The 15,630-nt window shown below is 61.3% G+C and overlaps 1 protein-coding gene across 1 annotated transcript; it reads left to right on the top strand.

Annotated features, from left to right (window-relative positions):
• The first annotated feature begins 242 nt into the window (after positions 1–242).
• Positions 243–15,333, top strand: LOC136788665 (splicing factor U2AF 65 kDa subunit-like). The gene is given in 13 exon segments (XM_066987304.1): positions 243–993; positions 2,147–2,342; positions 3,149–3,207; positions 3,210–3,251; positions 3,697–3,848; positions 5,971–6,004; positions 6,007–6,086; positions 6,168–6,306; positions 8,319–8,398; positions 8,658–8,780; positions 10,434–10,520; positions 12,506–12,754; positions 15,190–15,333. Coding segments are annotated over 13 exon segments (1,425 nt in total). The 5' UTR covers positions 243–944; the 3' UTR covers positions 15,325–15,333.
• The last annotated feature ends 297 nt before the right edge of the window (positions 15,334–15,630 follow it).

Genomic DNA, 15,630 nt, shown 5'->3' with positions numbered 1-15,630 from the left:
CCGAAATAAAGGAGAAAAACGGCAATTTTGGGCAAAGCGGAACGGTCGTGAGGGGGAACGGGGAGAGGGGCGAACGGGAGCCGGGGGGACCCTAAAGGGCGCTGCGCCGTGAGGACACTTCCGGTTCCCGCTGGAAGCGCCCCCTCCCGCGGAGTGGGCGTGGCCTGGTCAGGCTCCGCCCCCCGTAGCCGAAGCGGAGCCGAGCGGCGGCGGAAACTGCCGAAGGGTGGCCGGAAGTGGCTCCGGCGGAAGCGGAAGCGGGGCCTAGGCGGCGGCAGGGCGGTAACGAGCGGCGAGCGCCGGGACTGGCGGTGCTCAGCGCGGGGGGAGCGGAGCCGCGGGGCAGGGCCCGGCCGGGGCGGTGGAGCGCGGCGCTTCCCGGCCCTCCCCGGTGCCCGAGCAGCGGCCGGAAGCCACCGAGGCCTGGCCGGAAGCGGAGCGGGGAGAGGAGCGCCCTCCGGAGGCTGCCGAGTGGTGACGGAAAGAGCCGAGGGCCGGGAGGCGAGCGCGGAGCGGGGAGAGCCGAGCGGTGACGGAAAGAGCCGAGTGTTTCCGGGAAAGAGACGAACGCCGAGCCGAGCTCTTCCGGAAGTAGCCGAGCGCCGAGCCGAGTGGCGACGGAAAGAGCCGAACGCGGAGACTAGCGTTTCCGGAAATTGCCGAGCTGAGCGCTTCCGGAAATAGCCGAGCACGGAGCCGAGTGCTAACGGAAATAGCCGAACGCTGCCGGAAGTAGCCGAGCGTTGAGTGAGGAGAGCCGAGCGGTGCCGGAAAGAGCCGAAGGGAGCCGGAAAGAGCCGAGCGCCTCCCGAGCGGCGGCCGGAAGCTGCCGAGCGCGGGGCCGGAAGTGGCCGAGCGTTGCCGAGCGGGGGACGGAGCCGCCGCGGCCTGCGCGGGGTCGGAGCCGGGAACCGGGAAGCGGGGGGCGCGGGGCCGGCGCCGCCATGTCGGACTTCGACGAGTTCGAGCGGCAGCTGAACGAGAACAAACAGGGTAACCGGGGCCGGGGGGCGGGGCCCGGGCTGGGGGGAGGCCGAGCGGCGCCGCGCAGGGCCCCGCCCCCACCGGGCCCCGTGAGGGGGGCGCGAGGCCTCGGCCCCTCCCCCACCCTCACGGTTTTGGGGGGCTCCGGGCAGCGGCCCCCGGGTCTGGGGGGGGGGGGGGGCTCTGCACTTTGACCCCCCAGTCTCCACCGGGTTCCCCCCTCCCCCAAAAGGGCCCACCCCGGGACCCCCTCCACAGGCCCCCCCCCATCCCCAAAGGCCCCCCCCCCCCCCCCCCAGGGCTCCCCTCCCTCCCCCAAAAGCCCCCCCCCTCCACTGGGCCGTCTCGCCCCCAGAAGGCCCCCCCCCCACAAAGGACCCCCCACTCCACCGGCCGTCCCTCCCCCCCCCCAAAAGCGCCCCCCCATCCCAAGAGCCCCCCCCATCAGGTGCACCCCCACTCCCTCCACCGGGCTGCCCCCCCCTGCATCAGGTGCCCCCCGCCCCAAAAGCCCCCCCTCCCCTGCCCCTAAAAGGCCCCCTCCCCTAAAAGCCCCCCCCCAACTCCGCCAGCCACCCCCTCCCCTAAAAGCCCCCTTTCCGCTGCCCCCCCCCCCATGGGGTGCCCCCCCCTTATGGGGTGCCCTCTGCCCCCCTCCCCAATGGGTGCCCTGGGAAGGGCTCCCCCCATCATATTTTAGGGTCCCCCACCCATATGGGGGGGGCACCACATGTACTGGGGCTGCCCCTGTGCCACCCCCCCCACACGTGAATCGGGGGGGCCCCCATTAGAACCACTCCCCCCCCCAACCCCAAAGAAACCCCAAAACTTATTGGGGGGGGGGGCAAATTTGGGGGTAACTTTGGGGGGTGCAAACTTGGGGGGGGGCAACTTATGGGGCAAACTTGGGGGGGGGCAAACTTTTGGGGAGGCAAACTTAAGGGGGGGCAACTTATGGGGGCAACTTGGGGGGGCAAGTTATGGATGGGGGCGTGCACATGGCCCCTCCCAGCCTCCCCTGCGGCCCCCGCGGGGCATGCTGGGAGTTGTAGTCCTCGGAGGGGCTCCGGGACAGGGGGAATCCAGGACACGGGAGGGGGGGGGGTATCAATTTGTGACCCCCCCATTAAAAAAAATTTTAATTTTGGCCCCCCCCCCCAAGAGCGGGACAAGGAGAACCGGCACCGGAAGCGCAGCCACAGCCGCTCGAGGAGCCGCGACCGCAAGCGCCGCAGCCGCAGCCGCGACCGCCGCAACCGGGACCAGCGCAGCGTCTCCAGGGACCGCCGGCGGCGCCGGTACGGCCCCCCCCCGGGAAAAAATTTGGGGGGGGGGGGTTGGGGGGGCAAGGGTTTAATGCCCCCCCCCAGTGGGGAATGTGATAGGGAGGTCAGCGGGTTTTGTTCTCCCCCCCCTTGCAGGTCGCCTCTGAGCCTTTCGGGTCCTTTGAGGTGAGTTTGGGGGGGTTATTAAATTGGGGGGCTTCGTTAAGTGGGGGGGGGGCCTCGTTAAGTGTGGGGGAGTCATTAAGTGGGGGGGCTCCTTGAGTGTGGGGGGGCCTCATTAAGTGTTGGGGGGCCTCATTAAGTATTGGGGGGCCTCATTAAGTGTGGAGGGGCTCATTAAATGGGGGGCCTTATTAAGTGTTGGGGGGCTCATTAAGTATTGGGGGCTCATTAAGTGGGGGGACCTCATTGAGTATGGGGGGCTTATTGAGTAGGGGGGCTTATTAAATTGGGGAGGGGGGTCATTAAGTTGGGGGGGGTTATTAAATCGGGGGGTTAAATTGGGAGGGGCGATTATTAATTCGGGGAGAGGCGTATTAAATTGGGGGGGCTATTAAATGGGTGGGGCGTTATTAAATAGGAGGGGGGTTCATTAAGTTGGGGGCTCACTGGGGGGATTTATAAATTGGGGGGGTCATTAAACTGGGGGTGTTCATTAAACTGGGGGGGTCATTAAATTGGGGGGCATTAAATATTGGGGGATTCATTAGATTGGGAGGGTCATTAAATAGGGGGGTTATTAAATGGGGGAGAATTTATTAAATATTGGGGGTTGTTATTAAATCGGGGGGTATTAAATTGGGGGGGTTATTAAATGAGGTGGGGGCGGCGGGGGGGGGGTTTGGATTTATTTTAATTATTCCACCCCCCCCCCCCAGCCGCTCCCCCCGCCATGAAAAGAAGAAGAAGATCCGCAAGTACTGGGACGTGCCCCCCCCGGCTTCGAGCACATCACCCCCATGCAGTACAAAGCCATGCAAGGTAACGCCCCCCCCCCCCAAAAAAAAAAAGGGGGGGGTCTCCAGGTTTTGGGGACACCCCTGGGGGGGCTCCCAGGTACTGAAATGTGTCCCCCCCCCAAAAAAAAGGGGGGGTTCCAGGTTTTGGGGACACCTCGAGGGGGGCTCCCAGGTACTGAAACGTGTTGTGTCCCCCCCCAAAAAAAGAGGGGGTCTCCAGGTTTTGGGGGACCCCTGGGGGGGGCTCCCAGGTACTGAAATGTGTCCCCCCCCCCAAAAAAAAAAAAGGGGGGGGTTCTGGGTTTGGGGGCCCCCGGCGGGGGGGCTCCTGACTACTGAAACATCATCCCCCCAAAAAATAAAATGGGGGGGGGTCTCCAGGTTTCGGGGCCCCCCCCAGCACCGAGAGGGGAGGTCTCCCCATAATTAACGCTTCCCCCCCCCCATTTTTGTTGCCCCCCCCCCAGCCGCCGGGCAGATCCCGGCCACGGCGCTGCTGCCCACCATGACCCCCGACGGGCTGGCGGTGACGCCGACGCCGGTGCCGGTGGTGGGCAGCCAGATGACGCGGCAGGCGCGGCGCCTCTACGTGGGCAACATCCCCTTCGGCATCACCGAGGTAACGTTTTGGGGAGAAAACCCCTTTTTTGGGATTTTAAAGCTTTTCGGGGAGGAAAACAACCCTTTTTTAGGGTTTTAAAGCTTTAAGGGGGCGTTCCTTTTGCGGCTTCTCTCAGGCCTGTTCAACGCCCAGAGAAGCCTCTACATTTGCAACATTGCCTTCGGTATCACCAAGGTACGGTTTTTGGGGAGAAAAACCCCTTTTTTTGGGATTTTAAAGCTTTAGGAGAAGAAAATGCCCCTTTCTTAGGGTTTTAAAGCTTTAGGGGGAGCATTCCCTTGCGCTCCCTCCCAGCCCCATACAACACCCGGAGGAGCCTCTACGTGGGCAACATCCCCTTCGGCATCACCAAGGTACGGTTTTGGGGAGAAAACCCCTTTTTTGGGATTTTAAAGTTTTACGGGGGGAAAAACAGCCATTTTTTAGGGTTTTAAAGCTTTAAGGGGGGGCGTTCCTTTCGCGTCCCCTCCCAGCCCCGTCTGATGTTCGGAGGCGCCTCTACGTTTGCAACATCCCCTTCGGCATCACTGAGGTAACGTTTTGGGGAGAAAACCCCTTTTTTGGGATTTTAAAGCTTTTTTTGTACTTTTAAAGCTTTACGGGGAAGGAAAATAGCCATTTTTTAGGGTTTTAAAGCTTTAAGGGGGACGTTCCTTTGCGTCCCCTCCCAGCCCCATTCGATGCTCGGAGGCACCTCTGCCTGGGCAACATGCCCTTTGGCATCACCGAGGTAACGTTTTGGGGAGAAAACCCCTTTTTTGGGATTTTAAAGCTTTTTTGTGATTTTAAAGCTTTACGGGGAAGGAAAATAGCCATTTTTTAGGGTTTTAAAGCTTTAAGGGGGGCGTTCCTTTTGCGGCTCCTCTCAGCCCTGTTTGATGTTGAGAGAAGCGTCTACGTTTGCAACGTCGTCTTTGCTGTCACCAAGGTATCATTTTGGGGAGAAAAACCCCTTTTTTACGATTTTAAAGCTTTATTGGGGGGAAAAACAGCCCTTTTTTAGGATTTTAAAGTTTTAAGGGGGCGTTCCTTTTGCGGCTCCTCTCAGCCCCGTTCGATGCCCAGAGGAGCCTCTACATTTGCAACATCGCCTTTGGCATCACTGAGGTACGGTTTTGGGGAGAAAACTGCCTTTTTTGGGATTTTAAAGCTTTTTTGCAATTTTAAAACTTTACGGGTGGGAAAACAGCCCTTTTTTAGAGTTTTAAAGCTTTAAGGGGGGCGGTCTCTTGCGCTCCCTCCCAGCCCCATACAACACCCGGAGGAGCCTCTACATAGGCAACATTCCCTTTGGTAGCACCAAGGTATGGTTTTTGGGGAGAAAAACCCCTTTTTGGGATTTTAAAGCTTTTGGATTTTAAAGCTTTACGGGGAGGGAAAACAGCTATTTTGTAGGGTTTGAAAGCTTTAAGGGGGGGCGTTCCCTTTGCGTCCCCTCCCAGCCCCATTCGATGCTCGGAGGCACCTCTGCCTGGGCAACATCCCCTTTCGGTATCCCCGAGGGTACGGTTTTGGGGCAGAAAACCCCCTTTTTTGTGCCTTTAAAACTTTAGGAGAAGAAAATACCCTTTTTTGTGACTTTAAGGGTTTGGGGGGGGGGTCGTTGCCCTGAGCCACCCCCCAGCTCCGTGCGACACCCAGAGGAGCCGCAGCTTGGATGTGCCGACGCTTCGACCCCAGAAACCTCCCCCTTTTCCTCCTTTTCCCCCCCCCCTTTTCCTCCTTTTTTCCCCCCATTTCTCTCCCCCCCTCCCCCCGCTTTTCTCCCATTTTTTCCCCATTTTCCTATTTTCCCTCCACGGGGGGGGGGGGCCTCAATCCCCCCCCCCCCCCCAAAAAAACCTCTGGATCTCCTGCGCCCACCCCAGCTGGACCTGACACACCCCTCCCACCTCCTCCTCCTCCCCCCTGTGCCCCCCCCAGGACCCCGTGCCCCCCCCCCATCCCCACGCCCTCCCCCCCCCCCCCCCAAAATCCAAGCACTCTTCCCCTTTCCCTTCAAACCATTACAGCCTTGCAGTGGGGGGGGGCGGTGGGCACAGCTTGCTGTCACCGCTTTGTGCCCCCCCTTTTATTTTTTCGTGACCCCCCCTTTATTTTTTGTGCCCCCCATTTTTAGGAAGCCATGATGGACTTCTTCAACGCCCAGATGCGCCTGGGGGGCTCACCCAAGCCCCCGGCAACCCCGTGCTGGCCGTGCAGATCAACCAGGATAAGAACTTCGCCTTCCTGGAGGTAGGTTTTTTTTTTGGGGGGGTCAGGGGGGGTCCCACGACCCTTCCTCACCCCCCCGTGTGTCCCCCCCCCGTTTTGCAGTTCCGTTCCGTGGACGAGACCACGCAGGCCATGGCCTTCGACGGGATCATCTTCCAGGGGCAGTCGCTGAAGATCCGCCGCCCCCACGACTACCAGCCGCTGCCCGGCATGTCCGAGAACCCCTCGGTCTACGTGCCGGGTGAGGGGGGACGGGGGCCCCAAAACCCACCCCCCCAAAAAAAAAAAAATCCATCAGGAGGCCCCCCAGAATACCGCGAAACGCCCCCAAAATCAAAAGGGCCCCAGAACGGCCCCAGAATCCCTCGGAAGGGCCCCGAAATCCCTCAGGAGCCCCCCCCCCCCCCCCCCGAAAAATCCCTCAGGAGGCCCCCTCCAAAAAATCCCTCGGGAGGCCCCCCCCAAAAAATCCCCCAGAAGGCCCCCAAAAAAATCCCCCAGGAGGCCCCCCAAAATCCCACGAAACGCCCCCGAAATCAAAATCCCCCCAGAACGCCCCCAAAATCCCCCCAGAACAGCCCCCAAAATCCCTCAGAAGGCCCCCAAAATCCCACGAAACGCCCCCAAAATCAAAATCCCCCCAGAACGCCCCCAAAATCCCTCGGAAGGCCCCCCAAAAAAATCCCTCAGGAGGCCCCCAAAATCCCACAAAACGCCCCCGAAATCAAAATCCCTCGGAAGGGCCCCAAAATCGCTCAGGAGGACCCCCAAAATCAAACGAAACGCCCCGAAATCAAAATCTCCCCAGAACAGCCCCCAAAATCCCTCGGAAAGGCCCCAAAATCCCACGAAATGCCCCCAAAATCAAAAGGGTCCCAGAACGGCCCCCAAAATCCCTCGGAAGGCCCCCCCAAAAAATCCCCCAGAAGGCCCCCAAACAAATCCCCCAGGAGGCCCCCCAAAATCCCACAAAACGCCCCCGAAATCAAAATCCCCCCAGAATCCCTCGGAAGGGCCCCAAAATCCCTCGGAAGGCCCCCCAAAATCCCACAAAACGCCCCAGAAATCAAAATCCACCCAGAACAGCCCCCAAAATCCCTCGGAAGGCCCCCCAAAATCCCACGAAAACGCCCCCAAAATCAAAAAGGCCCCAGAACGGCCCCCAAAATCCCTCGGAAGGGCCCTCAAAATCCCACAAAACACCCCCGAAATTAAAAGGGTCCCAAAAAGGCCCCAAAGCGGCCCCCAAAATCCCCTCAAAATCCCCCCAAAAGGCCCCAGAACACCCCCAAGATCAAAAGGGTCCTAAAACACCCCCAAAATCTAAAGGATCCCCAAAATCCCCCAGAACGCCCCCAAAATCAAAAGGGCCCCAAAACACCCCAAAATCCACCCAGAACGCCCCCAAACGCCCCCCAAATCCCTCAGAACACCCCCAGAACACCCCTGAAATCCCCCAGAACGCCCCCCAAATGCCCCCAAAATCCCCCAGAACACCCCCCAAAATCAAAATCCCCCAAAATCCCCCCCGAACGCCCCCAAAATCCCCCCGAACGCCCCCAAAATCCCCCAGAACGCCCCCAAAATCCCCCCAGAACGCCCCCAAAATCCCCCAGAACACCCCCAAAATCAAAAGGGCCCCAAAACGGCCCTCAAAATCCCCCCAAAGGCCCGTTTTGGGGTGAACCTCCCCCGATTTTGGGGTGAACCTCCCCCGTTTTGGGGTGAACCTCCCCATTTTGGGGTGAATCCCCCCCATTTTAGGGTGGATTCCCCCCGTTTTGGGGTCAATTCCCCCGTTTTGGGGTGGTTCCCCCCATTTTGGGGTGAACCCCCCTGATTTTAGGGTGAACCCCCCCCCATTTTGGGGTGAACCCCCCCCCCCCATTTTGGGGTGAACCCCCCCATTTTGGGGTGAACCCCCCATTTTAGGGTGAACCCCCCCATTTTAGGGTGAACCCCTCATTTTGGGATGAACCCCCCATTTTAGGTGGATTCCCCCATTTTGGGGTCAATTCCCCGTTTTGGGGTGGTTCCCCCATTTTAGGGTGACCCCCTCCATTTTGGGGTGAACACTCCCCCTTTTTAGTGTGAATCCTCCGCCATCTTGGGGTAAATTTCGGGGGGTTTGGGGCCGGGAGGTGTGTGTGGGGGGGACCAGCTCCTGCTTCCCCCCCCCAAAACTCATTGCCCCCCGAATCTCATTGCCCCCCCAAACTCATTGCCCCCCCCTAAAACTCATTGCCCCCCCAGGCGTCGTCTCCACGGTGGTGCCCGACTCCGCTCACAAGCTCTTCATCGGGGGCCTCCCCAACTACCTGAACGACGACCAGGTGAGGGGGGGACACACACAGCGCTCGGCGACCCCCCCAGCACCAAAAAAACCGGGGGGGGGCACCTCCAGAGCCCCCCCCCCAGCAGCAAAGGAACCGGGAGGGCGAGCCCCCGCTTGGGTTCCCGGTTCCCTATGGGGAATTGGGAACCGAGGGTGGGGTTTAACCCCCGGGGGGGGATTTTAACCCCGGGGGGGTTTGGGCCCGGGGGGTCGCGGTGCTGTCGCCGACCCCCCCCCCCCGGCGTGCCCCCCCCCAGGTAAAGGAGCTGCTGACCTCCTTCGGGCCCCTCAAAGCCTTCAACCTGGTGAAGGACAGCGCCACCGGGCTCTCCAAGGGCTACGCCTTCTGCGAGTACGTCGACATCAACGTCACCGACCAGGTAACCCCCCCCCCCCCGAGACCCTAAAACAGCCCCCCGACCCCAAAATCCCCCCCAGGGTCCCTGAAACCCCCCCCGGGACCCCAAACCCACCCCAGGACCCCAAACCCCACCCCAGGACCCCAAAACCCTCAGGGAACCCCCCCACTCCACGGGATTTCCCCCAAATCTCCCAAAACTTTGCCTTTTTTCCCCCAAAACAAGCCCCTATTCCCCCCAAAATACCCCCTGACCCCAAACCCCCCTCGGGACCCCCAAAACCCCCTCGGGACCCCAAAACCCCCCTAGGACCCCAAAACCCCCAGGGAAACCCCCACTCCACAGGATTTCCCCCAAATGTCCCAAACTTTGCCTTTTTTTCCCCCCCAAACAAGCCCCTATTCCCCCCAAAATAAACCCCTGACCCCAAAACAGCCCCCCCCCGACCGCAACCCCCCCCCCGGGGTCCCTGAAACCCCCCGGGACCCCAAAACCCCCCGGGACCCCAAAACCCCCAAGGGAAACCCCCCACTCCACAGGATTTCCCCCAAATGTCCCAAACTTTGCCTTTTTTTCCCCCAAAACAAGCCCCTGTTCCCCCCAAAATACCCCCGGGACCCCCAAAACCCCCTCGGGACCCCAAAACCCCCCCCTAGGACCCCAAAACCCCCAGGGAACCCCCCCACTCCACAGGATTTCCCCCAAATGTCCCAAACTTTGCCTTTTTTTCCCCCAAAACAAGCCCCTGTTCCCCCAAAACAGCCCCCCCCGGGACCCCAAAACAGCCCCCGGGACCCCGCTCCCCCCCGGACCCCAAAACGGCCCCCCAGACCCCAAAATCCCCCCCGGGGTCCCTGAAACCCCCGGGACCCCAAAACCCCCTGGGACCCCAAAACCCCCAGGGAATCCCTCTGCCCCCACAGGATTTCCCCCAAATCTCCCGAATTTTGCCTTTTTTTCCCCCAAAACAAGCCCCTATTTCCCCCCAGGACCCCAAAACGCCCCCCCCGACCCCAAAACCACCCCCGGGTCCCTGACCCCCCCCAGGACCCCAACCCCCCTCCCCGGGACCCCAAAACCCCCCCAGCTCCCCCCCACTCCCCAGATTTTCCCCCAAATCTCCCAAATTTTCCTTTTTTCCCCCAAAACAATCCCCTATTCCCCCCCCCCCAACCCCCCCCCCGCGGGGTCCCTGACCCCCCCCCCCAGACCCCAAAACCCCCCCCCCAGGACCCCAAAACCCCCCCGGGGGGTCCCAGACACCCCCAGGACCCCAATCCCCCCCACAAAACCCCAACCCCCCCCCCCGATTACCCCAAAACCCCCGTTCCCCCCCCCCCCCATTTCACCCAAATTTCCCCTTTTCCCCCCAAAACCAAACCCCATACCCCCCCCCAACCCCCTTTTTACATTTTTTTTGGGGGGGGGGGCACAAACCCTCTGCGCCCCCCCTTAAATTCACCCCTTGGGGGGGGGGAGCCCTAACCCCCCCCCCCCAGTTTAAAACCCCAAAACGAGCACCGGTTTTAGGGGCCTTAACACGATTTCGGGGTGCGTTTGTGGCCCCCCCCAAAAAGGGTGACCCCCCCGTGGCGGTGACCCCCCCCCGGTGATGACCCCCCCCCGGTGACGGTGACCCCCCCCCCTAACGATTTTTTGCCCCCCCCCCCCCAGGCCATCGCGGGGCTCAACGGGATGCAGCTGGGGGACAAGAAGCTGCTGGTGCAGCGGGCGAGCGTCGGCGCCAAGAACGCCACCCTGGTGAGTGGCACCGCGGGGGGGACACCGAGGGGGGCCCCTCGGCCTTGGGGGGGGGGCCCTCAGCACGGGGGGGGGGCCAGAAATTCATTTTGCCCCCCCGGATAAAAACGAGGGACCCCAGACCTGTCGCTTTGTGGGACGCGGGTGCCGTTTGTGTTTCTTTTGGGGGGGGGGGCACGGAAAAGTCCCGTTTTTGGGTCATTTTTTTTTGAAAGGGGGGCCACCAAGCCCTTTTTTTTTTTTTAGGGGGGGGCACCAGACCCCATTTTTTTTTTTTTGAGGGGGGCACCAGGCCCTCTTTTTTTTCAGGCGGGGGCACACGGGACGTCCGCACGCGTTTTTGAGGGGGCACCAGGCGTCGGAGCCCCCTTTTTTTTTTAAGGGGGGGGGCACTGGAATTTTGGGTCCGTTTATTGAGGGGGGGACATGCTGGACATTCGGGTCCCTTTTGGGGGGGGGGCACCAAACTTTAGGGGCCCTTTTTTGGGGGGGGGGGGGGGGGACACCGGACATTTGGGTCCCTTTTTTTTGCGGGGGGGGGGGGACACCAGACTTTTGGGGCCCTGTTTTTTTTGGGGGGGGGGGGCACACCACAAACGTAAGTATTATTATAGGGTGACATTTGGGTTTATTTTTTTGGGGGGGGGGACGACACAACTGCGTACATTTGGGATCTCTTTTTTGGGGGGGGGACTTTGGATATTTGGGTCCCTTTTTTTGGGGGGGGGGGGACACACGAGATATTTGGGTGCCTTTTTTGGGGGGGGGGGGGTCACTAGGCATCCCTGTCCCTTTTTAAGGGGGGTCACCGGGCATCTGTACCCCTTTTTTTTTTGTGGGGGGGGCCCTTCCTTTTATCCAGACCCCCAACCACCCCCTCCCTCCCTCCTCGGAGCCCCCCAAACCCTCCCCAACCCCGTGTCCGTTGCCCCCCCCCCCCAAAATGAAATTGAATAGGATGGGGACTTGGGGACACCCCAGGCATCCCTGTCCCTTTTTCGGGGGGGGTCACCGAGCATCCCTGTCCCTTTTTTTTTTTTTTTTAGGGGGGGGGGGGGGCACTTTTATCCAGACCCCCAACCACCCTGCCCTCCCTCCTCGGAGCCCCCCAAACCCTCCCCAACCCCATGTCTGTCGTCCGTCCCCCCCCCCAAAATGAAACCGAATAGGACAGGGACTTGGGGACACCCCAGGCATCTGTGTCTCTTTTTTGGGGGAGGTCACCGGGCATCTGTACCCCTTTTTTTTTTTGGGGGGGGGGGGCACTTTATCCAGACCTTCTCAGGCTCCCCATACGCGCGTCCCTTCCCCAACCCCGAACCGAAACCGAACAGGACGGGGACCTGGGGACTTGGGGACACCCCAGGCAACCCTTTTTTTTTTTTTTGGGGGGGGTCACTGGACATCTGTACCCCTTTTTTTTTTGTGGGGGGGCCCTTCCCTTTCATCCAGCCCCCCAACCACCCCCCTCCTCCCCCCTCAGACTCCCTGTACGCGCATCCACTCCCCAACCCCGAACCGAAACCAAACAGGATGGGGACTTGGGGACTTGGGGACACCCCAGGCAACCCTATCCTTTTTTGGGGGGGGTCACTGGACATCTGTACCCCTTTTTTTTGGGGGGGGGCCCTTCCCTTTTATCCAGCCCCCAACCACCCCCTCCTCAGGCTCCCCATATGCACATCTCCTCCCCAACCCCGAACCGAAACCGAACAGGACGCGGACCTGGGGACTTGGGGACACCCCAGGCAACCTGATCCTTTTTTTGGGGGGGTCACCGGGCATCTGTACGCCTTTATTTTGGGGGGGGGGGGGCACTTTTATCCTGACCTCCTCGGACTCCCTGTATGCGCGTCCCCTCCCCAACCCCGAACCGAAACCGAACAGGACGCGGACCTGGGGACTTGGGGACTCGGGGACCCCGGGGAAGGCGGGGAGGGGCGTGCCCCCCCCCGCCCCTAACCCCGCTGTCGCCCCCTCCCCAGAGCACGATAAACCAGACCCCGGTGACGCTGCAGGTGCCCGGGCTGATGAGCTCGCAGGTGCAGATGGGCGGCCACCCGACGGAGGTGCTGTGCCTGATGAACATGGTGCTGCCCGAGGAGCTGCTGGACGACGAGGAGTACGAGGAGATCGTGGAGGACGTGCGCGACGAGTGCAGCAAGTACGGCGTCGTCAAGTCCATCGAGATCCCCCGGCCCGTCGATGGCGTCGAGGTGCCCGGCTGCGGGAAGGTACGGGGCCCGGGGACTCCTGGGGGGGGGGGGGACGCGGGGACGCGGGGATACAGATATGGAGACGTGGGGGCATGTGTGGGGAGACGGGGGGACGTGGGGATGTGGGGACATATGGATACGGGGACGTGGGGACATGGGGACATGGATGTGGGGACGTGGGGACACGTGTGGGGATGTGGGGACATGGGGACACGTGTGGGGACATGGGGACATGGATATGGAGACGTGGGGACACGTGTGGGGACATGGGGGGACGTGGGGATGTGGGGACATATGGATACGGGGACGTGGGGACACGTGGGGACATGGGGACATGGATATGGGGACGTGGGGACACGTGTGGGGATATGGGGACGTGGGGACACGTGTGGGGATGTGGGGACGTGGGGACACACGGATATGGGGACGTGGGGACATGGGGACATGTGGGGACATACAGATATGGGGGTGTGGGGACATGGGGACACATGTGGAGATGTGGGGACATGGGGACACGTGTGGGGACATGGGGACATGGATATGGGGACGTGGGGACACGTGTGGGGATGTGGGGACATGGGGACACGTGTGGGGACGTGGGGACACAGGGATATGGGGACGTGGGGGGATGTGGGGATATGGGGACATACAGATATGGGGGTGTGGGGACATGGGGACACGTGGAGACGTGGGGACACGGGGACACACAGATATGGGGACCTGGGGGCATGTGTGGGGACACGGGGGGATGTGGGGATGTGGGGACATATGGATATGGGGACGTGGGGACACGTGTGGGGACATGGGGACACACGGATATGGGGACGTGGGGGGATGTGGGGACGTACAGATATGGGGATGTGGGGACATGGGGACATGTGGGGACATGGGGACACACAGATATGGGGACGTGGGGGCATGTGTGGGGACATGGGGGGATGTGGGGATGTGGGGACATGGATACGGGGACGTGGGGACATGGGGACATGGATATGGGGACGTGGGGACACGTGTGGGGATGTGGGGACATGGATACGGGGACGTGGGGACATGGGGACATGGATATGGAGACGTGGGGACACGTGTGGGGACATGGGGGGACGTGGGGATGTGGGGACATATGGATACGGGGACGTGGGGACACGTGGGGACATGGATATGGGGACGTGGGGACACGTGTGGGGATGTGGGGACATGGCGACACGTGTGGGGACATGGGGACACATGGATATGGGGACGTGGGGGCATGTGTGGGGACACGGGGGGACGTTGGGATGTGGGGACATATGGATACGGGGATGTGGGGACATGTGGGGACATGGGGACATGGATATGGGGACGTGGGGACACGTGTGGGGATGTGGGGACACACGGATACGGGGATGTGGGGACATGTGGGGACATGGGGACATGGATATGGGGACGTGGGGACACGTATGGGGATGTGGGGACATGGGGACACAGATACGGGGGTGTGGGGACGTAGGGACACAGGGACACATGGATACGGGGACGTGGGGACATGGGGGCTTGTGTGGGGATGTGGGGACGCAGGGATATGGGGACATGGGGACACGTGGGGAGGTGGGGGCATGTATGGGGATGTGGGACATGGGGACACACGGATGTGGGGATGTGGGGACACGTGTGGGGATGTGGGGACATGGGGACACGCAGATATGGGGGTGTGGGGACACGGGGACACATGGATATGGGGATGGGGGGCATGTGGGGACACATGGGGACATGGGGACACACGGATATGGGGACACGGGGACACATCTAGGGACGTGGGGACACGGGGACACATGGATGTGGGGACATGGGGACACATGGGGACATGGGGACACACGGATATGGGGACACGGGGACACGTGGGGACACGGATATGGGGATGTGGGGACACGGGGACACATGGATATGGGGACATGGGGACACGTGGGGACGTGGGGACACGTATGGGGATGTGGGGACACGGGGACACACAGATATGGGGACACAGGGACACATCTAGGGACATGGGGACACATGGATGTGGGGACACGGGGACACGGATATGAGGATGTGGGGACACGTGGGGACACGTGTGGGGATGTGGGGACACACGGATATGGGGATGGTGGGACAAGTATGGGGACGGGGGGACATGTGGGGACACACGGATGTGGGGACGTGAGGACACGTCTGGGGAAGTGGGGACATGGGGACACGTGTGGGGACATGTGGGGATGTGGGGACACGTCTGGGGACATGGGGACACGTGTGGGGACATGTGGGGATGTGGGGACACGTCTGGGGACATGGGGACACGCGGATATGGGGACGTGGGGATGTGTGTGGGGACGTGGGGCCACTTGTTGGGGACATGGGGACATGGGGACATGGGGACAAGTTGGGGACGTGGGGACGCCCCCCCCAAATTTGTCCCCCCCCCAAAATTTGTCCCCCCCCAGATTTTCGTGGAGTTCACCTCGGTGTTCGACTGCCAGAAGGCGATGCAGGGCCTGACCGGCCGCAAGTTCGCCAACAGGGTGGTGGTCACCAAGTACTGCGACCCCGACTCCTACCACCGCCGCGACTTCTGGTAGCCCCCCGCCGCGGGGGGGGGCCGAAAAAAAAAAAAGGGGGGGTGGGGGGGCCAAAAAAAAGGGGGGGGGCAGGGCCCTTTTTTGGGGGTTATTTTTATTTTTATTCGAGTTTTTTTTCGTCGGTGGTTTCAGTTTTCCCCGCTCGGTTCTTGCCCCCCCATCCCGGAGGATCCCGGAGGGCCCCCCCACCCTGGAGGGCCCCCCCACACCCTGGAGGCCCCCCCCTCCTTTTTTTTTTTTTTCTCTACCTGTTGCCCCCCCCCCCCAAAAAAAAAAAAATTCAGTGCTGGTTTCTATAATGTCGTA

This window comes from Anser cygnoides, chromosome W, assembly GCF_040182565.1.
Source record: "Anser cygnoides isolate HZ-2024a breed goose chromosome W, Taihu_goose_T2T_genome, whole genome shotgun sequence".
Classification (NCBI taxonomy): domain Eukaryota; kingdom Metazoa; phylum Chordata; class Aves; order Anseriformes; family Anatidae; genus Anser; species Anser cygnoides.
This window is presented reverse-complemented; position numbering and strand designations above follow the sequence as displayed.